The sequence below is a fragment of the Acomys russatus genome, chromosome 11 (assembly GCF_903995435.1).
Source record: "Acomys russatus chromosome 11, mAcoRus1.1, whole genome shotgun sequence".
NCBI classification, from domain to species: domain Eukaryota; kingdom Metazoa; phylum Chordata; class Mammalia; order Rodentia; family Muridae; genus Acomys; species Acomys russatus.
In genome coordinates, this window is record NC_067147.1 from 18,387,813 (window position 1) to 18,411,881 (window position 24,069).

The 24,069-nt window shown below is 37.7% G+C and overlaps 1 protein-coding gene across 1 annotated transcript in view; it reads right to left on the reverse strand.

Moving 5' to 3' along the window:
• The window catches only part of Pkhd1 (PKHD1 ciliary IPT domain containing fibrocystin/polyductin), a 474,396-nt gene that overhangs the window by 25,980 nt on the left and 424,347 nt on the right, over nt 1-24,069 (reverse strand). Inside the window, 1 exon segment of the mRNA XM_051152952.1 lies at nt 13,302-14,310. Within this exon segment, the coding sequence (XP_051008909.1) occupies nt 13,302-14,310 (1,009 nt within the window).

A 24,069-nucleotide genomic window follows, 5' to 3' on the forward strand; every position in this document is an offset into this window, starting at 1 on the left:
ATAACTGCACATTAATTAGTGTTTTTAGAACCATAAGGTGCAACTAAACATGGTAGCGGATATTTACTATCACTGTGTACCATGTACTATTAATTTTTTCTTTATAAATTCCTTATGTCTTTAAAGCGACACCATGAACTAGATGCTTTTACTCATGTTTGAGGCGTACAAGGTTCAAAAAGAATGGTGTATCAAAGGTCTTGTAAACCATAACTATTTTTTCCACTTAACCAGTGAGCTACACTGCTTCTTAACTTTGTTCAAACATGTTATTGCTGGTAAGACCTAGAATAAAATAACTATATAAGTCCTGATACCTCAAAGTAACTTTGACTCAGTGTTTTTGGTATGATGAAAAAAATGCAACTTATGAGAACATTAAAAACATTCTATTCCTTTTAAATTATGCATTACATATCATAAGCATGCAACAGATATTTCACAAGTAGATGGGGATTTATAGATAACATATACTATATGTTCTGTTTCAACATGTAATGTGATTTGATGGGCTTCTTTCAGAGTAGTTAGCCCTGGCCTAACAAAGTTTTCATTATATTTTAAACCGTAGCTTCAGTTAAATATTTGTGAGTTACACAACCTATTTTTTCTACTCTTCTATTGTGGGAGTAAAAAAAGATAAAGGGTTTGTTATTTATAAGAGGCGGCTTATGACAGTTGAAAGTAGACATTCATCTCAAAAGAGAAAATAATGGAAGAATGATTCCAACGTGTTCAAAAATATGAAGTTTCTATATAGGAAGCAGTTTCTTTGTGCCCTGTGAACCGCAGAACGCAGAGGCAGAGTAGGAGCATGTAGTCCTAGGAACTTGATTTATCCACCAAGCTAAGGCCCTAAAGTCTGGCTGCTGGAACCTCTCCCTGGAAGCTCAGTATACAGTCATCATTTATTAATTTGCTTAGCCTGAGTAGCTAAGGTTTCTTTCTTTCTTTCTTTTTCTTTTTTAAAGGAACATTGTACACTAGTGTTGTTTGTAAAATCTATGCCATTTTTGTTTTTGTTTTTGTTTGGGATGGAATTGTTAGAAAAAATAAGTCCTGTTACTAGATTATATTCCTCTCCTAATCTCGCCCTTAAATGTTTTCTGATGAGAGATGGGTGCAGGCAAGCAGCTTGGGTTAAGGAAACTGGAAAATCCATTAGAGATTTTGACATAAGTACACTGGTATCTGGAGACACTATGTTGGGAAGCAATGGCCTGAACACTTACAGAAAGGCCTGTCCCTGACACACTTTAAAGTTTATTGTGAGCAAACATCTCTTATTAAGTGTAAACAGCATCTCACTGGAGGTCAGGACTTGCGGCTGCAGCATATCCCAAGGTAATACCACTTTAAGCTCCACATAAACTCCTAAGCAGTTTCTATCCTAAAACCTGACCGTAGGTGGTACAGTTTTTTACGATATGTTATAATAGTGCAATAAATCTGTTAGCTTAAAATCGAATCTCCGTGGCCTTTTAGAGAAATCATCATTAAATGCAAGGTCCTGTTAATGATGCCATTGAAGTGGAATTGTTTAATCTGCTAAGGGGGTGAAAGGTCACCAAATGAATTTTTTATAATACATCAACTTGACACGCAATAGGGAAAACTGTAATAGATAAAAGCAAAGGAAAAGGGCACTGTCTTCTGCTGATAGGTCAATAGCAGCCAAGAGAGTCACTCATCCACTTTCCTTTCACGATGGGGCTCCTTTTGCATTTAATATGGACACCCAATTAATACCTCAGTACCGCAGACAACCTCATTTTAGGTGACTTATAGCAATTTCTCCCCCTTCCTTGAAATGAAAGTGATCACAATACATCATAGCATTGTGCGAATTAACGTTAATTGATTCAAGTTACCAAGCAATGATGGGCCACTTATATAATCTAGGCGTTATTGGGTGCTAGAAGGGATGGAGGGAAGATTAGATTCCAGTGTCCGTTGCTGTGACGACGGGAGTCACCTGACACCTTGTTAGACAGTTGTAAGGTTCTATTGCTGGCCCCAGTGGGGTCGTCAGTAAACTGGAGTGATGTCCAAACATCATTACACGCTGCTCCAATATTAAAGCAAAGGGATTAGCAACTTATTGCAAGCAACCTGGATTTGTCATTGTGCTGTCGTTATCCAATTTCCAACTGCTAATGTGACTGTAGCCTGCAGGCAGAAGGACCTACAGACAAACTTTAAAAAATGGGGGAGGGATGTTCCCTCCATCTCCTCCAGTTAAACCACTACTTAGCGGTTTGCTGTACCCAGTCAAGTATGCGAGATACATTTCTCTCAGCAATGTTTAAGTGTAAGCTGAAGGAGGAAGACCATGAGAATATGGAAACTTCCCAGTTCAGAGACCAACACTATTCTTTCTGATGACTGCTCCTAAATCTAGAAGTCATGACATTTTTGCCTCCTAGAAGATGAGACGATGGCAAACATAGCAAATGGAGATAAATAAATTCTATGGTGAGCATCATACTTTCAATAAGACCTAGCATGATGAGTGAGGGCAGTGTGGGGGGATTTCTGGTACTTTCTCTTCCTTGCCACCCCAAGGTTGTTAACTTGGTTTCCACAAAGCAAAGACAACAAAAATAAATCTCCATGCTCTGATTAAATTTCCAGTGTATCCTGAGCATATATGGTCTCTCTTGTTTTCAATAGATGAGATGTGTACCATAAAGGGGACTTGAAAAATGTAAGAGATGGTTCCTGTAACCTGGAAGAAAAGAAATAGTAAGTTTTGTAGCCAATTCCATTTGACAATCAATGATAGACCTCCTATTATGCACAAAAATTCCTTGAGGCGATGTGAGATTTGCAAAGATAAATAAAACACTTTGACTCTGCCTCTGGGGAAGACTCTTCTATGCCTCTGGAAGACAAGAATGACTTTTCTAGCTCTCTTTCTCAATTGATACAAACCATTTTATTCACATTTAATGATCCTTATGATCCTTATTAAACCCAGGCTGGCTCCCTTAGCAGTTGCCCTGCTTGGCTGAAGAGAAATGTCTTGATTTGACAGCTCCAACTGGTGCTAGGGTCCAGTCATTCCAAGCCTCATAGATTACAAGCCCCTACTCCATCTTATCACAACACTTTACCTTCTCAGTACCTAGCATGTTCTTTCTCGGCACTTAGGTCTTGAATTGCCTTAAGAAGGTTACCACCAATCTTGACCTGGCCAATGTCAAGCTTGAGTGCATTGTGTACACAGCAAGCTTAATTCTGGGCTAACTCATTCATGGTTAAATTCTTGGAATGGCCTAAAATTGCCCATTAAAAATAGCAGTATGCTACAAGTAAACACAGTACATCTTTAAACAATTTCAATGAAATGTAAACGCTTAGGAAACAAACCTAAAATATTACAATTTATAAGTTATATAAGATTTCATTTTATGATAAATCTAGCATGAATAAAATTATTAGTTAAAGTTACCCAGAAGAATGGATACAGCTCTAACGATTCTGTACAAATATTCAGTTTTCCACTTATACGGAGGTATTATAGTAGTAAAGTCTGGCTATAAGGAAACAGAAACCACTCAAGGACTTTAATAGAAGTGATTAATACAAAGTAATGGAGATCGTGGGATTGGAGGTCTTTGTGCTCAAAGATAAGAACAAGGAGAGCCTCATGTGTTAAACACACAGGGTGTTCCTTCAAGGGAATGGATGGGACGCTGTACCTGTTATCTACTCAGAAGGCTGAGAGCATGTGTATTTATTCGTCTGGTGACCTAAGCATTATCTGTGTGGCTAGAGTCTTTTTCCAGTCCTGTATCTTCCCTCAGTCCCGTATCATAACTTGTTTTTTTCAAACAATCTATAGACCTACTCTTTATGGACTTTACAAAGAATTTTGATGGAGTCATACCTGATCCGTACTTAGCTGACTTTGTTCCTCAAAGAGATTTGTATATACTTTGTTGTGCACAAGGGATTGAGTTAATCATCACCATAATAAGTTTTTATCAAATTGTTCTGTGCTTCAATATGCCTAAATTAAACTACTCAGGGACAGAGTCCAGAAGTTTGGACTAACACCAGATACTTGGTCTTATTGAACTGAACTGCTTTCTTGCCTTCAGCAGCTCATCTCTCTGCAGGCCTTCTGCACAAGGCTACTTAGTTAAATAGCTATTGTGGTGGTTGATCTTCCCATCAATTTGTCTAAACTTAGAATTACACAGGTGGTGGTGAGATAAACCTCCTAGTGTACCTGTGAAGATACGACCAGAGAGGGTTGATTCAGGAGGAAATAACCAACCAAAGTACAGGTGTTACCTGCCTATGGGATGGAGACCTAGACACAATAAATTGGGAAGAGGAGACATATTCAGAGCTCTAGCATTTCTTACTATTTCTTTGTTTTCTAGTTTACCATCGTGTGACTTGTATCTACACTCCACCTTGCCTTCCCTATTTTTTTCTTTATTTGTCTAATCACTTTACAGCCTGATCTCAGTCCCCTTCCTTCTCTCCTCCCAGTCGTACCCACATGTACCCCTCTCCCACTTGTCCTTCTCCTTCTTCTCAGAGAAGGGGAAGCCCCCAAGGGTTACCAACTCACATTGGCTTCTCCAGCCCCAGCAGGACTAAGGCATTCTCTCCTACTAAGGCCTAACAAGGCACTCTAGCTAGGGAAGGGGATCTAAAGCAGGGAGCAGAGTCACAGACAGCCCCTATCCCCATTCTTAAGAAACCCATAGGTTGATCAAACTGGACATCGGCTACATATGTGTAGGGGGTCTAGGAGCAGTTCATGAATGCATGCTTTTTGTTTGGTGATTCAGATTCTGTGAGTCTCCACGGACCCAGGTAGTTGACTCTGATGGTCTTCTTGAGGTGTCCTTGACCCCTCTGGCTCCCGTTATTTTTCGTCCTACTCTTCCACAAGACTCCCCAAGCTCAGCCTATTGCATGGCTATGGGTCTCTGCATCTGTTTCTATCACCTGCTAGATGAAGCGTCTCGAAAGATGGCAATGCTAGGCTCCTCCTGTCTGCAAGCATAGCAGAGTATCATTAAAGTGTCAGGGGCTCTTTCCCATGGAGTAGGTCTCAAGTTAAATGAATCATTGGTTTGCCATTCTCTCACTCTCTGCCCTATCTTTATCCATACACCTCTATTAGGTAAGACAAATTTTGGATCAAAGGTTTTTATGGGTGGGTTGATGTCCTCCTCCTTCCACTAGAAGTCCCACCTTGCTACTGGAGGTGGTAACATCAGGCTCAATATCCCCCGCTGCTAGGAGTCTCAGCTAGGGTCACTCCCATAGAATTCCAAGAGCCTCCCTTGTCCCAGGGATGGCCTGCACTGATTTCACTTTCCTCCAGTCATCCCACCCCCTCACCCCACTTGTCCTACATTTGATCCCCACCACAGTTACCCTCCCCACGCCCTCCCCCACCCAGCTTCCTCCCTCCATCTACTTCAGACTTCTATTTAATTTCCTCTTCTGAGTGAAAGTCAAGCATCCCCCCCTGGATACGGAAATAACTGAAAACAAACAAACAAGCAAAACAAAACAAAACAAAACAAAAACACCAGGAGCCCTCCTCTATACAAGTGATAAACAGACTGAGAAAGAAATTAGAGAAACAACACCGTTTATAATAGCCAGAAATAGTATAATGTATCTTGTTGTAACTCTAACCAAACAAGTGAAAGACCTGTACTAGAAGAACTTCAAGTCTCTAATGAAGTAAATTGAAAAAAAAAAATCAGAATATGGAAAGATTTCCCATGCTCATAGATCTGTGGGATTAATATAGTAAAAATGGCTATCTTTTTATTTTAATTTTATTAATTTATTCGGATTACAACTCAATTGTCATCCCATTACTTGTATCCTCTGGTTCCTCTCTCTCTCCCTCTTTCACCCTATTCCCCTCCCCTAGGTCTATAACCGAGGGGGATCTCCTCCCCCACTATATGGTCATAGGCTATCAAGTCTCATCTTGGTAGCCTGCTTATTCTTTTTTTGAGTGCCATCAGTACTCCCCACTAAGGGAAGGTGGTCAAATATGGGATACAAGAGTTCACGTCAGAGTCAGTCCCCACTCTCCACATAACTGTGGAGAATGTCCTGTCCATTGGATACATCAGAGTAGTGGTTTGATGTTTAGTACTTATATTGTCCTTGGTTAGTGAAATAGTTTGAGAAAAGCCCCTGGGCCCCTATCCACCCATCAAAAATGGCCATCTTAACAAAAGCAATGTAAAGATTGAATGCAATTCCCATCAAAATTCTAACAAAATTCTTTACAGACCTTGAAAGAGCAAGCCTCAACTTCATATGGAAAAATGAAAAACTCAGGATAGATAAAACAATTCTGGACAATAAAAGAACTGCTGGCAGTATCACAATTCCTGATTTCAAGCTGTATTACAGAGCAATAGTAATAAAATTTGCATGGCATTGGCATAAAAATTAAACAGGTTGATCAACGGAATCTAATCAAATACCCAAAATTAAGTTCATATACCTATAGACATCTGAATTTTGACAAAGTCATACAATATTTTTAAAAGGCATCTTTGATTAATGGTGCTCATCTAGCATGTAGAAGAATACAAATAGATCTGGAGATAACTTCCTGAGTAGAACAGCAATAGCTCAGGCACTAAAATTAAAAAAAAATAATAAATGAAACCTTATGAAACTGGAAAGCTTCTTCAAGACACCATCAATAGGACAAAATGGCAGCCTACAGAATAGGCAAATATCTTCACAAACTCTACATCCCACAGAGAGTTTATATGTATCCAAAATATATAAAGAAATCAAGAAATTAAACACCAACAAACCACATAACTCAATTAAAATGGGGTACATAGATAAACAGAGAATTCTAAACAGAGGAATCTCAAATGGCCAAGAAGCACTTAAAGAAATTCCCAATGTCACTAGTCATCAAGGAACTGCAAATCAAAAAGACTCTGAGAATCCATCTTACACCTGTCATAATGGCTAAGATAAAAATTCAAGTGACAACAGCACATGCTGGTAAGGATGTGGAGAAAGGGAAACACTCCTCCATTGCTGATGGGAGTGCAAACTTGTACAACTACTGTGGAAATCAATCTGGTGCTTTCTGAGAAAACTGGGAATAAGCTCTTCCTCAATACCCAGCTATACTACTTCTGGGTATACACCGAAAGATACCCCACCATACAACGAGGACATATGATCAACTATGTTCATTGCAGACTTATTCGTAATAGCCAGAAATGGGGAACAACCAAGATGTCTCTCAACCAAAGAATGGATAAAGAAAATGTCGTACAATTACATAATGGAATACTACTTAGCTATTAAAAATAAAAATATCACACAATTTGCAGGCAAATGGATGTAACCAGAAGAGATCATCATGAGTGAGGTGACCCAGACCCAGAAAGACATGCATAACATGCCTTCCCTTTTTGTGTATTGACTGTCCTTAGACCTTGAGACAAAACCAAACCAAAAGAAAACAAAACAAAAAACCCTTTACATTCTTGAGTTATTTCTATTGGGTATTGTTTTCATAGGGCTATGAAAGTTTCTGATAACATGTACTGGTAGCATATCACTGCCTATGAAAGATGCTGAGTGATTCCTTGTCATAAATAAAAGCTGATTAAATCTTGGGAATATAAAAGTGAACTGAAATCATAACTACCTAGTAAACTTTATAGAAATGAAAGTACACTTGTTTTATTATAAAAAATAACGTGAATGGGCTGGTTTATGTTGAATTAATTAATTCCTTTTTAGCTATATCTAGTTTTTATTTAATTTTTTGAGAACTGTATTTGCATCACTTCCACACTGTCTTTCTCCCCTTCAACTTTTCTCGTTCTCCCCTACTCCCTCTAGGATCACACACACACATACACACTCAGGTACACATGCACACACACACACACACACACACACACACACACACACACATATATACATATATATTCTATTGAACACTAAATCCATTAGTGTTGTTTCTATGTACATATGTTTGAAATATAACATAGCATATTTTTGTTAAGTTGAGAAAATGTTGTTTTAATTATCCATTTATTTAAAAGCCTCTATATTTGAGTGGTGATAGAATAAAATATTTTAATATTTGTGTAAATATATACATATTTATAGTAATATTTAATTGATTTGATATAATATGCTGGACATGATAGCCATTCAAACAATGTTTGGGAATAAAAGTTGTTGAAACATAGGTTTTCATGTGGCTTCTTATTTTTCAGTATACTCATTATATGTTAATATAAATTTAATGTATTTTTAAGTAACTTGAACTAATTTTTGGACCTGGAATCTCAAATGCATGAGACAGAAAACTGCTAAACACAAGGCTGTCAGCAGCAGTAACAGAGTGTAGATAACAACTTGTTCATAAGAAAAAGCACAGAAAAATCATATAAGCTTCTGAACAAGAATCAAAGATGCATTGGTCACAGACCATTTAGTGTAACAACAATAGGCCCTGGAGCAATTATTGCAGATGTAGGACAGTGAAATAAATGATAATTTTACAGATGATCATGACAAATAATAATAAAATATTAATATTTATAATATTGTATATTATATACAATGATATTAAAATATATTGTATAAAAATAAAATACTAATAATAAAAATAAAAGTATGACTGTGAATTGTGAATGATTTATGAATATCCTATTATTTCTCATTTAATAAATCTAAGCATTCAGCTGTAATTTACAAATTTTATTTACTTATTTTCTTTTTAGCCCAGGACAACCTCAGATTCATTACATATGCAAGCATAACCATGAACTTCTGAACTTCACCCTTCTCCATACAAGTGCTATTACTGTAAGTGTGTGCTCTCACACAGAATTATGTTGCAGTAGGCATCAAACCCGAGGATCAATGTATAATAAGAATCTACCCTACCAATTGAACTATAATACCAGATCATTTTGAAGATTTTTTTAAAAGTGCTAGTAAGCAAAAAACAATTATCTGTTTTAAAGAAACCTTTCTAAGGGGACAATATTCTATATTTCTAAAAAGCAATACATAGGATATATTATTAAAATTACAGTACTTTGCAATCACCCAACTCAACAAATTAGTGCATTTGTACTATAATTAAATATTCTTTAGTGTCTCTAGCTTGTGTCAAGTTGGCATACAGACATAGACTTAGTAAGCTCCTGCTGTGGAGGCTGGAGAGATGTCTTAGCATGCAAGAGTGTGTATCACTCTTGCAGAGGCAAATTTAGTTCCCCACACCCTTGTGAAGCCATTCACAACTGCCTATAGCTGCAGCTCTAGGGGATCCAATGCCGGTTTTTGGACTCTGTAAGAATCTGCACGCGAGCCGGGCGTGGTGGCGCACACCTTTAATCCCAGCACTCGGGAGGCGGAGGCAGGCAGATCGCTGTGAGTTCGAGGCCAGCCTGGTCTACAAAGTGAGTCCAGGATGGCCAAGGCTACACAGAGAAACCCTGTCTCAAAAAACCAAAAAAAGAATCTGCACGCACATATACACAGCACATAAAAAATGTAGACACACATTTAAACATAAATATTTTTCAAAAGCTAATAATGTGTTAGGTACACACATACACTCATACACACACACACATGTTCACACACACGCACACATATACACATGAACACACTCCTACGATTGTCATGCCTCTTTTCACCTAAATAATTTTCGGGGCCCAGAGCTCACGAGTCCATAAGTAAAGAGACCGATGTGGCACAGCTATGTGGCATGTTTATTTTGCTGCTATGTAATAACACTTATCACAGAGCTGCTGACTTAGATTTATACATATGCACTTTCTCCAGGGAGGTCAGGAGTCTAGGCAGATTTGTCTGGGTTGTTTCATGAAGATGCATTCTGAATGAACCTAGTTCTAAAACTATTCAGGTTGAGGGGTTTTTCCCTCCTAGGCTGCCATGCACTCCATACTATCTATCTGCAATTGCCTTCCTTCCTTCCTTCGTTCCTTTCTTCTTTTTTTTTTTTTTGCCTGTGTGATTTTGTGCATGTGTGCCTCTACTTGTGTGAATGCAAATATAGTTACAGGGTCATATCTACCTGTGCAAATGGAGGTCAGAGATTGACTTTAGTGTCTCCCCAGATGGCTCACTGTTTCATACATTGAGACAAGGTATCTCATTTGAAGTCATTTAGCTGTGCCAGCTAGTCTAGCTTGCTTGCTCTGAGGATCCTGTGTCTGTCTCTCGAGCACCGAGATTATAGGCAGACACAATGCCAGCCTAGCATTTCCATGGGCGCCATGGTTCTGAACTCCCATCCGCATGCTGATAGGGCAAGAGCTTTATTTACTGAGCCATCTCCAAAGTTCCCTTAAATCTGTTCGGCCTTAACCAGGACACACCAAATCCTTCTCCCACCTTGAACTACTCTGCTTCTCTCTTCTAATTTCTTTCTGGCAGGAAATATTCTGTCTTCTAAGAGTAGTGTGTTTGACTGAGCCAACTATGATAACTTAGGAGATGCTTCCATCTTAAGGTCAAATGTGCCACAAACACAGCAAAGCCACAAAACTATTCATACGTCACTCATAATGTTAAGAGTTTACAGAAGTGCATCTTGAGAGGAAATCACAGAAAATGTGCCAACTAGACAGCTTTGGCTTTAACAGCTAAGCTTCTGTAAGGAAAGTAAACAGAATATGTATATATATATATATATATATATATATATATATGTGTGTGTGTGTGTGTGTGTGTGTGTGTGTGTGTGTGTGTGTGTGTGTGTGAGAGAGAGAGAGAGAGAGAGAGAGAGAGAGAGAGAGAGAGAGAGAGAGAGAATATATACATCCTGCATCTATATATGAAATAGTGAGCAATTTAAGAAGATATCAAACTGAGTCTCTGACCTCCAGGTACACAAGTACAGATGAGTCCTTAAGTTCACATTCCAGTATGAAAACGAGTGAGGCAAGAGACAAGAGAGAAATGGAGCGGAGGATGAGAGACATTCGAGGGTGAAGGTCAAGCTTCTAGTGAAAGGACTATTAAATGTTCTGTCAAGATTCCTGAATACAACGCATGACTATGTGCCCCTGGTGGGGGCCCTCTTGCTTAAAGAGGGAATGTAGAATGTGTGTTCATCTCTTACCACTGAAAACTCCACTAAAACCACCTAAAGCAGAAAACTGGGTAAAAACCACAAATAAATAAACAGGAAGATAGGAATACAGCAAAATGACTACATGTGGAAACAAAAGTTTGAAAACCTGGAGAACAAGTTTGTTCAACTGACCTATGTGGGCAGAGCCAACTTAAATCCAGATTTCCTAGTGGGAGGATAAAGAATAAAACATAGGCAGCAACCTTGTTTCTCTCAACATTCCAAAATGTCAGCTTTTTGAAAATAAGTGATGATTTTCTGGAACTATGTTTCCAAGGTGGCCTCATTCTGCAATCCCTATATAGCAAAAGTGTCCTTTGGGAAGATTTCATTAGCAACCTGCACCACCAAAGGACCTCATCCATAGACACATCTCCGTTGTCTCAAGGTCTATTCATTAGTGTGTCAATGATTCTCCAGGGAGTTCGTTGGAGGTCCTAGCTGATACTGGCAAGAGTTGAAAGACGCCTGGCCTTGGGGCCTGTGTATGCCTTTGAGGTTGTTAACAAAACTGTGCGAAGTTCAGGGGCACAGGCCATCTTGCTAATTCTTTGTCAGTTCTATGGGGGATAAGGCAGGCTATTTCTCATTCCACGTGGATTGTTGTCGGATATGCTTTACAGGCAGCTTTTTCTTATCTTCACATGATTTTTTTAATTTTTGCTGTACATCTATAAAATTTCCCTTAAGATACCAGAGAAGTAGAGCAGTGGAGGATATAATAAATTCCAAAAGAAAATCAATGCCATATTATGTATGCTTCACGTTTTTTATTAGATCAGAAATACCTGAGTCAGAAGTGATGAGACCATGTAATGATTGATGGTGGATGATGGATGTGATCTTTGCACTGAAGCTATCCCTTGTTTTCATGATTGGATGATTTGCCCCACAAATATGCTACATTCCCTACTTGCTCCTAGTCTACACTCCAGGATTTCCCAAATGGACCTCAGTTAACTTCTACTCCTCATCTTCTCTCTCTTACTAAAAGATGAACGGATACACACTGCAATGTTCAATATTCTGTAATAGTGATGAAAATAAAGCAATAGGCTAATGCTTTGATCTCTAGATATACATATAAATGTATAAGAACCCAGCGAAGCCTAAATGAAATTACACTAAGGAAAAAATGAAGCAAAACCAAAATACATCAGCACCAGTGACACCTATGTTACCATCCAAAATATAGCAGTAACACTAGGGAGAAGGGAAGATCGCTCAGGGTAAGAGCACTTACTTTTCATGCAAGTGACCTAGGTTTGGTTTCTAGCACTTACCTGGTGACTCACAACCATGTGAAACTCTAGTTCAAGAGGATCTGATCCCCTCTTCTGACTTCCACAAGCACCAGACATACATCTGATGCACATACATACATGTAGAAAAACACTCATATACATAAAATAAAATAATCTAAAATTTTTAAAATAATAGTATCACCAATTGGTAAAAAAATTGTGCTTAGAAAAGGTACTCAGTCCTATGTCAGAAACAACCAAGGACAATTATGTTGTTATTTTTTGTGCCTGTCAACAAATGGAATGCATGTGTTCTCATTGTTAAAATGGAATATATAGTACAAAAATACTAACTAAGCTACATTATGTATAATTACTCTACATAAAAAGATAATTATTCTCTTGCAGGGAGGAGCCTTCATATTGTTTACCCAATATATGTGGTCAGCCCATGAAACCATATACAGACCAACAACAAAAACAGACTCAGCATGTTGTATTTACACATTTATACACACAAAATGCATATATATGTATACATATATATACAAATATATATTCTGTGTGTATGTGTAGAAAAAAAAAGACACTATCAATTTGAGAGGGTGGAATGGGAAAGTGTGGAGAAAATGTACCTGAAGGGGAATGGAAGAATGAAAGAGAAGAAGAAAGTGATATAATTCTATTTTAATTAAAGTATATTTTATTTGAAGTGTTCATAAATGAATTGGTTGACTTTGCTTCCAACTAAGTGTATTATCTTGGCTTTTTAAAAACTTCAACTCTAGTGACTCCTTTGCAGTTGATTGTAAAGAATACGCATATTTGAATAGATGCCAACATGGGCTCAAGAAACCACCCTCCATCCAGATGTTTTGATAAGTAGTGCTTACCTATATCCTGTGACTCCCTCTGACTGAGCCACCAGTAGAGCCCCAACAGTCATACCAAGAACATTTTCCAGGACTCCAGTCTGCTGAGCAATGATAACTTGGCGAGCCAAATTTTGTAGTCTGTTACTTGGTAAGGACTGAGTGAATACAGTGCTCCCTACACTTGGCAGATCACCAATTTGAATGACAATCACTTTTGAGGTTTTCATGGTGGTTGGTGGTATGATCCCATACGATGTCATTTCTGCCATGAGAGGTCTGCGTTGACCATATTTGATAGAAGGGCCACCGCAAGTTACAGTTGGGCAATTGCGCTTTCGTTTCCCTTCGCTGTTTGCAATGGTTTCTAACGTCTCTTTGTTGCCAGGCATCTCAAGAGTGAATCTGATCTGGGCGGGGTCAATCTGTAAGAAGTGTGTTAGGCTTTCAAGCATCACTCTTTTCCAGCTTTTTTCTAGGGCTGAAAATGTCACGGTGAAAACCAAATGAATAGAAATACTTGAGCGTATTTCAACAGGCCCCTCTCCCTGCAGGACAACATACAAAAGGTTATTCATGACGTCGAAGTAGTTGGCACCAGCAGGTTCATCCAATAATGAAGATGGTGATGCTACTGGAGTAGGTGGAATGAAAATTTTCTCTAAGAAAATGTGAGGATTCTGAATCTCATTGTAGAATACAGCCAAGATGAGCTTGGAGGCTCTTCTGTTTCCTAGCAGAAAGAAGCGCAGCGAGGGAGGAGTTCGCCCTGGAAAGCATACTTTGGTTATTTCCCTGGTAGGTAGGATGGAATAAAAAGTAGACACAGAGGCAGTGGGAGAGCATTTGTGCTTCACACTGCTAAATGTGTCAACAAAGCCATTAGTAATTGATAGGAGTGGATATGACTTTGGGATTGTCCAAGTTACATCAACATTATCGAGAATTAGGACCATATGTTCAGTCTGCTTACAGAAGAAACCCTGGATCACTGGTCGGAATGTGCATTTCTGTTCTTCTCTGAATATACCTGTGAGACAAATGGAAACAAATGAGTAACATATGAGCTATAACCAATGTGACTTTTAAACCACGATTTTCATCACTATTTGTTATGCTGTGAAATATTTATTGAACATTTGAATGTACTAGATATAGGAAACACAAGTCTTGAGCAATATATGAAAAAGCTATGTGCATTAAAATACCATTTGATACATTCTAGTGATTTGTATACATAGCCGGCTTTTTAAAATTAATATCACTAATAATAGTTAAGTGTAACAGGAGTAGAATACATAAATTAATTGAGTCAGGAACAATCATGAAGCACCCTTAAGAGAAAAGTAAACTAAATTGTTCTACATATATGTTTATATGTTACAGAATATCTAAAATGGCTTGATGTTTCTCCCTATTAACAACCAGCTCTCCATCAAACACCATTTGAATCCTTGACACTAGCTGATGGTACCAACAGAACACACAGTAAAGACGACATCACATGACTTTCATGGGTCCCTGCAGCCACCTACTTTGTTTAAATTTAATAGAAATGCTCACAGAACTCAGACAATACATTATTTATCTACTTACTTATTATAGAGGCCATTGTGAAAGTTAGACATGAACAACCAGATGCAAAAAAAATTTACAGCACAAAGAATGTTTGAAAGTCATTAAACTCCTATCCCCATTCCAGGTGGGCCTCCTACCATATGCCTCTACTTGTTCATCCACACAAAGACTCTCCAAGTGGTGTTTCTTCAGAATGAAGGGAAGTTTTATAAAAATAACTTGTCATTGTTGGTTTGCACCAATGCAACCATCTCCTCTCCATGGCTCTAACAGAGTGGGACTACAAGTTACAAGTTTTTAATCACACGCTTTGCTTCCCTACAAACAGCCATCCTATACCTAATAGAAACCCAAGAGTCTCAGGGAAATGACAATTAAAATTGAATTAAGATTACATCTCACCTTAGTTACAACGGCTGCCATCAAGGAAAAAAAAAGTCAGTAAAAATAGGCAGGGTCACTTTTTCACTGTTGATGGTATTGAAAATTTGTGGGACAGAGGGGAGGACGTCCCATTGGGACTCTAAATGAGAGATGCATGGGAGAATAGCAAAATAAAAGGATCCAGACGGTAGGTCCTAGAAACCTACAAGTAGAACATTATGATAGGCAGATTTGGGCCCAGGGGTCCTGCTCAAACTAAGGCACCAGCCAAGGACAATACAGGTGGTAAACTTTAAACCCCTTCCTAGCCAATGGTCAGAACATTCTCCACAGTTGAGTGGAGAGTGTGATATGACTTTCTCACGTACTCTGGTGCCTCACATTTGACCATGTCCCCTGGAGGGGGAGACCTGGTGGCACTCAGAGGAAGGACAGCAGGTTGCCAAGAAGAGACTTGATACCCTATGAGCATATACAGGGGGAGGTAATTCCCCTCAGGAACAGTCATAGGGGAGGGGAATAATGGGAAAATAGGGGGGGGAGGGAGGAATGGGAGGATACAAGGGATGGGATAAACATTGAGATGTAACAAGAATAAATTAATAAAATAAGAAAAAAATTTTAAAAAAAGAAAATTTGTGAAGCCACCTTGGAAATCATTATGAATGTTTCTTTTTTAAAAATCTGGAAGAAAATCTGAAAATAGAACTACCTAATAGAATACCCTATAGACCAACTGTACCATTCTAAATACACTGAGAAATGTACAGCTATATCTTCAGGCTTTTTGCTGTCTTATTTATAATAGCAAGGTAAAGGAAGCAGCTTAGATGTCTATCAACATGAATGGATAAGAAAATAGGCGTACATCAACAGTGGAGTTTCATTCAGCTGAATAGAAAAATGAATTAATGGTATTTATGGGACAATTGATGGAGTTGGAAGAAATTACTATTGGAAGCAAATTACTCCCAACACTGAGAGACAAATACCATGTTTTCTGTCATATGTGCATTATAATTTTAATTTTATATTTAAATGTGTATAGTGTTGGAGTAATGAAACTAGAAGGGGGAGCTTTTTATTAATTTATTCTTGTTACTTTTCAATGGTTATCCCATCCCTTGTATCCTCCCATTCTTCCCTCCCTCCCATTTCCCCCTTATTCCCCTCCCTTATGAGAAAGTCTACTAGCCCAAGGGGCATGTCCCATGAAAGCCTTCACCTACCAGGAAACTGGGACAGAGGGGAGGACATCCTATTGGGACTATAGATGAGAGAAGCGTGGGAGAATAGCAAAGTAGAAGGATCCAGAGGGTCCTAGAAACCTACAAGTAGAACATTATGATAGGCAGATTTGGGCCCAGGGCTCTCACTCACAGTAAGGCACCAGCCAAGGACAATACAGGCGGTAAACTTTAAACCCCTACCCAGATCTAGCCAATGGTCAGAACATTCTCCACAGTTGAGTGGAAAACTGTATCTTAAAGGAGAGCATCATTCGGGTAAAAAAGTATAAATTATTGCATGTGACATGAAAGGAGCTGACCTATGAGTGATCAGCAAGAGGGCATAGGGAAGGGCAATGAGAGTAAAATACCAATAAAAGCAAATATGCATGGGATTCCACTGTGAACTCTATTATTTTGTACACTAATCTGAAGAAATTAATGGAAAGAAAAGGAAGGAAGGGAAGAAGGGGAAATGGGAAGGGAGAAGGTAGAAAGAGAAAAAGCGTAACAGAGAAAGAGACAGAGAGAGAAAACTGGGTTCAATTCCTAAGATTGAAAAGGGGTTTTAGGAGCTTTACTGACACTGACATTGCCATGCATTTCCCCTCATAAATAAATACAAAGAAAAAGGAAAAGAGAAACAATTAGCGTGGAGACTACTTGGCAATGAATAGAGCCTAAGGTAAGAATGGTAACTGTGAGAAAACTATTTAAAAGAAAAAAATTTTGTTCATTATTCTTGCATTTGCAACCCTTTACCCACAGTAGTCCTTATTCTGAATCTCTTCTCATCTAAAGTGAATGTCACCAACTCTTCCCCCTTTTCCATATATTTTGAATTCACTTTTGTGCAAGCTTGTCAAAGTAACCATAGTAAAATAATAAATATGGCATCAGAAAAAGATCTACCGTTTACCTAACTCTTTCCATTTTTATTATTAAAAATAAATCAAGGAAGAGTCAAGAGCCATGTCCCCTGGATGGAGAGGCCTGGTGGCACTCAGAGGAAGGATAGCAGGCTACCAAGAAGAGACTTGATACCCTATGATCATATACAAGGGGAGGAGGTCCCCCTCAGTCACAGTCATAAGGGAGGGGAGTAAGGGGAAATGGGAGGGAGGGAGGAATGGGAGGATAGAAGGGATGGGTTAACAATTGAGATGTAATATGAATAAATTAATAAAATATATTTAAGAAAATAAAAACATAAGTCAAAATTTTCCACAGTTGCAGTGAGTTTAGTGAAAAAAGTGTTGCATCATACCAGGGCAACCAAAACAGCAAAAACAAAGATGGTGAAAATATAATAGGGGATATTATGAAGTATGGACTGACACCAAAAAGGCTTTAATATACTAAAGCTTGTGTAATGCAGGTCAAGAATAATTAATTCTAGGTAAAGTTTTAGTCCAAATATTATTATAAGAAGGTATTTCTGTCTTGATAGCAGTTGTGTTCATATTATCAACAACTTTCTTGTCCAAGTCAGGAAGAACATAAGTTCAACTGAGTCCTTGACAAACAGATTCTGGAACATTGATTTAAAAATTTAAGAAGTTTAAAAAAACTAAATGCAGTAGCTCAGTCCTATAGCACTTCTTAATACAATGCCCTGGAGTTTGAAGCAGAGAGAGAGAGAGAGAGAGAGAGAGAGAGAGAGAGAGAGAGAGAGAGAGAGAGAGAGAGAGAGAGAGAGAGAGAGAGAGAGAGAGAGAGAGAAAGGGGGGGGAGGGAGAGAGGGAGAGAGGGAGAGAGACAGAGACAGACAGAGACAGTGAAAGAATGAATGAGGAGAGGGGAAGAGAAGAATTTTCTAAAAGAAACACCATGTAAATACTTTAAGAATTCACAAAAAGTCTTAGGTACAGAAATTGTAACTGTAATTAATAACGCAATATCATAATATGTATCTATAATTTGCTAAGAGAACAGGCCTGGAGTGCTTTTATCACATAAATGCATGCATGCTCATGCAACTACCTGGTAACTTGGGATGGAATGCTAAATTAATTAAATTATTTATTTAATTAAATAAATTAATTAAAACAACCACTAATGAACATTATTTCACCAAACATATACATACAGAACCATTATGCTATGTACACTAGTTCTGCACAAGTTTGACATGTGTAACTTTTTAAAGCCAGAAAACAAATGGGGTTATTTGTCAGGGGAAAGAAGCAATCGCTAGTCCTACCCAGTTACAAGAATAGGAACCACAACAATGCCTGCAGGAGCGAGCTATCTATGATGGTGCAATAGCAACACCACTGTAGGAGGGAATCCATGCCTAGTACGTGAGCCTAGCCAATTACCTACTGACTGAACATATCATAGACCCCAGAGGAGAGTCTACGTTTGCCAGTTTCTTAAACCAACACAGTTTCTAACTGTTTTAAATACACTTATCCTTGTACCCAGAGGTGAGGCTAGCTCTCACCTCTCATCAAAGAATATTCTTTTAGGAACAGATGGAGACTGTTACAGAGATCCAAAACGGGTCAAAATGCAGACCAAAAGTGATTGTGTGGTGCCCTTCCCCAAATGACACATCTGCAATGCAAACCCTACACCTAAGGCTCAGGGAAAATCAAAGAAGAGCCAAGAGAAAGATTCTAAGCGACAGCCCTGGACATCTGCTGTTAGATAGTATTCCCTAGACAATGGGAAATGTAATCATGAACTCTCAACAATATGGTTACTTAAAAAGACCTGCAGAGAATGCATCTCTGTATAGTTTCTACTCTGCCATTCATTTTTTTTTTTCTCAAGCCATCAGTATCCAACCATGTGGTTTGACCTGGTTGATTTTTATCTAAGTCTAATAAGTTCCCAACTCCCAGCACTGTAGCTGGATTGTTCTTACCCTAATGATGCTTCTAAAGGGGGAATAAATTTCAACTTGATATTTGAAGTGTACAAGTCATATCCAAAATGGGTTTCACCAGTCATTGATTATTACACAGTACTTTCATCATACTTTTCTCCCATATACTCCTCTCCACAAATAAGAGCATTCCAATCTAACATAATTTCAGTCAATTTTAAAATAAGCATTCATTTTATCCAAATTTTATACTCCATAACGTTTGTTATCTGAGGAATGGAAGGTAGTTTTAAAACAATTTGTAATAAATGTTTTCGATCTCTTTTAACATAGTAATTACTCATTAAAACAATCTATGATATGTTGAAAATTTACTAGGAGAATACAAACTTTCCCCCACATAAAAATGATTAATGTTTAAACACATGGAAATATGTAATATCTGGACTATTACACTTTGAAAACATTACTGAATTACCACAATGTAAGCCATGGATGTACAAATGTGTTTAAATTAAAATCTCTCACACTCACACACACACACACACACACACACACACACACAGGTACAGATAAATATAATTACACACTATAAAGACACATACATATGCATCCATATACATACACAAATATGTATACACACATATACATGTATACAGCCACACAGGCAATATTCCCCTAGATATATCCTTTTGCTAAAAGAGATTTTTGTATTTTCAAGGTTTGCCAAAATAATCAAATTGTTTTAAGGCTTCTAAAGCTTATAAAAATACAGCATTTCTGTAACTATGAGACTCTCACTAGTTAAAGCTGAAATTTTCTTGTCAATGTGGTAATGACTGGCGTGTTACATTCTAAATACTTCCATAAAAGACATAAAATTGCACGGGACTAGCCTTTACCCACTGGGCAGTGTCATTTTATAAGGAATAAATTATTTTGGCTAACTAGAATATTTTCCTCTGCTATGAGAACTTAAAAGAGACAGAAAAGCAACCCGACCAAGCCTTTACAGTTCTTTCTAATAGTATAAGTCCACAAACGACAGAAATTCCGAGTATTGACAAGGTTCTACACAAAGGAAATGGCTCTGGGGGATGAAAACTAATCCCTGTTTTCCAGTCCAGCCAGGGGTATGAGACTTTGTATCAAAAGAAAAGTCTTTCATGATTTTGAAGCAAACTAGAATGAAACTATAGAAAGAAGCAAGCCCATTCATGTTTTGGACCATCTGTAGCTTCTTACAATGGACCATATGAAAGAGAAACATGACAGTGTTGAGAACCAAGTTAAAAATGTGTCATATAATAGAGAAACCATATAAAAGGATTATGGAGTCAGTGGGCTTATTTACTAATGGTAAACTTGTTGGGAGTTTAGGAAAGAGTGTGGACTCCCTGTGGACCAGATGGAAGTAGAAAATTTGAAAGACTATCTCTAAAGTTGGAAGGAAAATGAGGTACATGGCCAAGGTCAGAGAAGACTGAAGGCATTCTTATCTCTCAGGAGCTGCAAGGCAGCAACATCATCATCTCAGGGGCACCTGTAAGGATGCGCTGGGGGGTGCACTGGGGGGCCTATGTTAGAGACAAATGCTGTTAGACTGAGAAAATGGTGCAAAACAGAGACGCAAACAGCCTATTGGGAAGTTAGTGCTCACCTGAGTGAACCATTCTACAAAAACTTTGTTCAATTTTATAAATTCTAAATTAGGGATATTATTTATTTTAGCAATTTATTCTTTTTTCATTGTCTTTTGACACTGAAAAAAATAAGTATGTTTAATGATGCTTGTGTAATAAAATCCAAGAGACATTCTAATGAAAAAAATGTAAATTATGGTGATATACAGATTGTGCCTATATGTTAAAAAGCTACACAAGCTACAATTGTTTTAAATACTAAGACTTTGCAAGATTATTTTTATTTAAGGATATTTTCATACAATATATTTTATTGTATTCTTTCTGGTCCTGAAGTCCTGCCTGCTTCTCCTAACTTTCCTACCCAACCAACTTCATGATTTTTCTCCCATCCGTTCAAAAAAATTCAAGGCAAAATAAATAAATAAATAAATAAATAAATAAATAAAAAAAAAGAAAGAAAAAGAAAAAACCAAAATAGCAAAACAAAACAGCAATAACAACAAAATAAGAAAAACAATCTCTCTCACACACACACACACACACAAAAGAAAACAAAAAAACAAAAACATGGAATCCGCTTTATTTTGGCCAACTACCCCTGACCATGGGGCCAGCCCTGGGAGAGTGGGTGACATATTCACATATTCAGTGATACCCCAAGGAAGAAAATTGATTTTCCTTTTACCCAAAAGTGTCAATGGCATATAGCTCTTTGGTTAGGGCTGCGACTTTGTTTCTATTCTCCCTTCTCAGTACTCCTACTGTCTTACATGTGAAACTATGCAATCCCTGCGTATGACGCCATCTGAGTATATCAAATGATGTATATGTGTATATCACATGTGGATTAGTCCTTTTTCTCTGGAAGATGCAGTTTCCTTGGAGTCAATCACACCTGGCTCTGACAACCTTTCTGACTTCTCTTCATAGACCCATGAGCTTTGAGCGGATGGGTTTGGTAAGAAAACTCCAACTATTATTGAGTACTCCAAGGTCTCTCACTCCTCATATTGCTCAGCTAAATGTCTCTGTGTAATTCCTATGATCTGAAAAAAAAAAAAAACTTCTTTGATGAATATTGAGTGAGGCGCTGATCTGTGGGTATAGCAGTATGTCCTTAGAGGTCATTTTATAGCTATGTCCTTTTACCAGAATAGTGGTAGGATGTGTTCATCCAGGGCCATGCCTATCTAGTCCCAGGTATTTGACCTCTTCAACAGTATCAGATGTGGATTCCATTTCATGGATTTGGCCTTAAATTCAATAATAAAAAATAAAGGGGTGGTTGATTATTCACAAAACATTTGTGCTATTACTGCACCAATGTTTCTTACATGAAGTTCACTGTTTTAGGTCACAGGGTTTGTAGCTGGGTAATACTGATGATTACTTTTTCTCTAGTAACATAGACTACCTTTAAGCACCATGGAAAATTTCAACAGGCTTTATTATAATTTTCATATTCATATAGAAACCATTGTGTTTTGTTCACATTTGTCTCCTTCCCACTGCCTGAATATTAATCAAAGTGAGAGAAATCACAGCTACATTGTAAGTTCTTAATACTCCTCATAAAGGCAGAAGGAGTCAGTAAGAAGTAATAGAATACAAATGTCATACCAACAGAAGTTGGCAGGAGGAAAAGAACCAGGGACAGCTGTAGAGGAGGCAAAGCTGTTATCGGGAGATTGAAATAAGGACAAATTGTACTAATACATATATGTGCAATTGTCTTTAAAAAAAAAACCCATTTCTTCATAAGCAAATAAAAACTAATGCAAATGGATATGTCATTATAAATAGCATAAAATTATAAAATCAGAAAAGTAATAGTTTATTAACTTATTTAATCCCGATTCATTATTTTTTCCTATATTTAATTACATAATTTTGCTTTCCTTCTTTGAATGATACATACTTTTATATTTCACATGAAGGAGTTAGAAAGAAAAAAATAGTCTTTCCTCCAGCCTGATGACTTGTATTTATTCCCCAGCACTAGAAGAAATTTAGAAGAGTTTCATTCATTGTAGTGGAAGTTCTGGTTCAGTTATGTTATGTAAATATGTTTTTGTTTTAATATCAAACATGGGCAATAGGACTGTCTTAGTTTACCCACCTCTGATAATTGCCTCATGTAGCTTGGAGAGGGGCACGGTCTTTTGCAGCTACAGATAGTTTAATTCTGAGGACTTGGAGAGGGTATAAATATGAGAGCCCAGACAGACAAAAGAGGAAGAAATCTGCTGCTTTGTTTGTTCTGCTGCTGCTGTCATTTGCTATTGCTGAACTGCCTCTTATCCTGATGATTGAGATTGATATTATCCCAAAGAACCCAAACACCTTATCTAGCCAGAAATGAATCTAAAAAGGTATACATCCTCTTTCCCTTCCAACTTTCTTTCTCTCCGCCCTAGGGTTGGGGAGTTAGAAAGGAAGTAGAGATTTAAGGAACCCCAAATAAAGTAAAATTTTTAAAAAGTACCTACAATTCATCTTTCAGTTTCTGTCTTTATTATAATTAAATATTTAGAATTATTGTTAAAGGTTATCTCTTCTTTAAAATGTTTTCTTATATGTAATCTCTGATATTGGATACAGTGTGGATACCAGTATTCGTGGCAGAGTCACTTCAAGATCCATACCTCTTCTACCCTTCATTTTCTCCTTCTAAATCAGGACAGATTCATATCACAGAGTGTCCTAGGGTCTTTCCCATATGTGTCATAGCACTGGGTAAGGTATGGAGAGTAGAAATTTTATATAGAAGTGTTTGGTAGACTACAAAAGTCAACCCTTCTCCTATTAATCTCAGATCTAAAGTATTATGCTTTCCATTAATTATATTCCAAACACTGTGCCCAGTTGATTGTCATGTAATACCACAGATTTCAAGATAAAGGGAAACTGAGACTAGGCAGAGCACTATCTTTATTAGTCTCAGTTAAAATATCATAATTTAAAATATTTTACAAAAAAACATAAATCACATAATCATATTGTTACGGCTCCTTTAGTGGTACATGGAAGGAGGCATGTGGCAATGAAGGACCTGAAATATAATTATGGTCTTCATAGAATGTCTGTCTGTATTTTGGAAAATGCATTAGTTCAGCCCA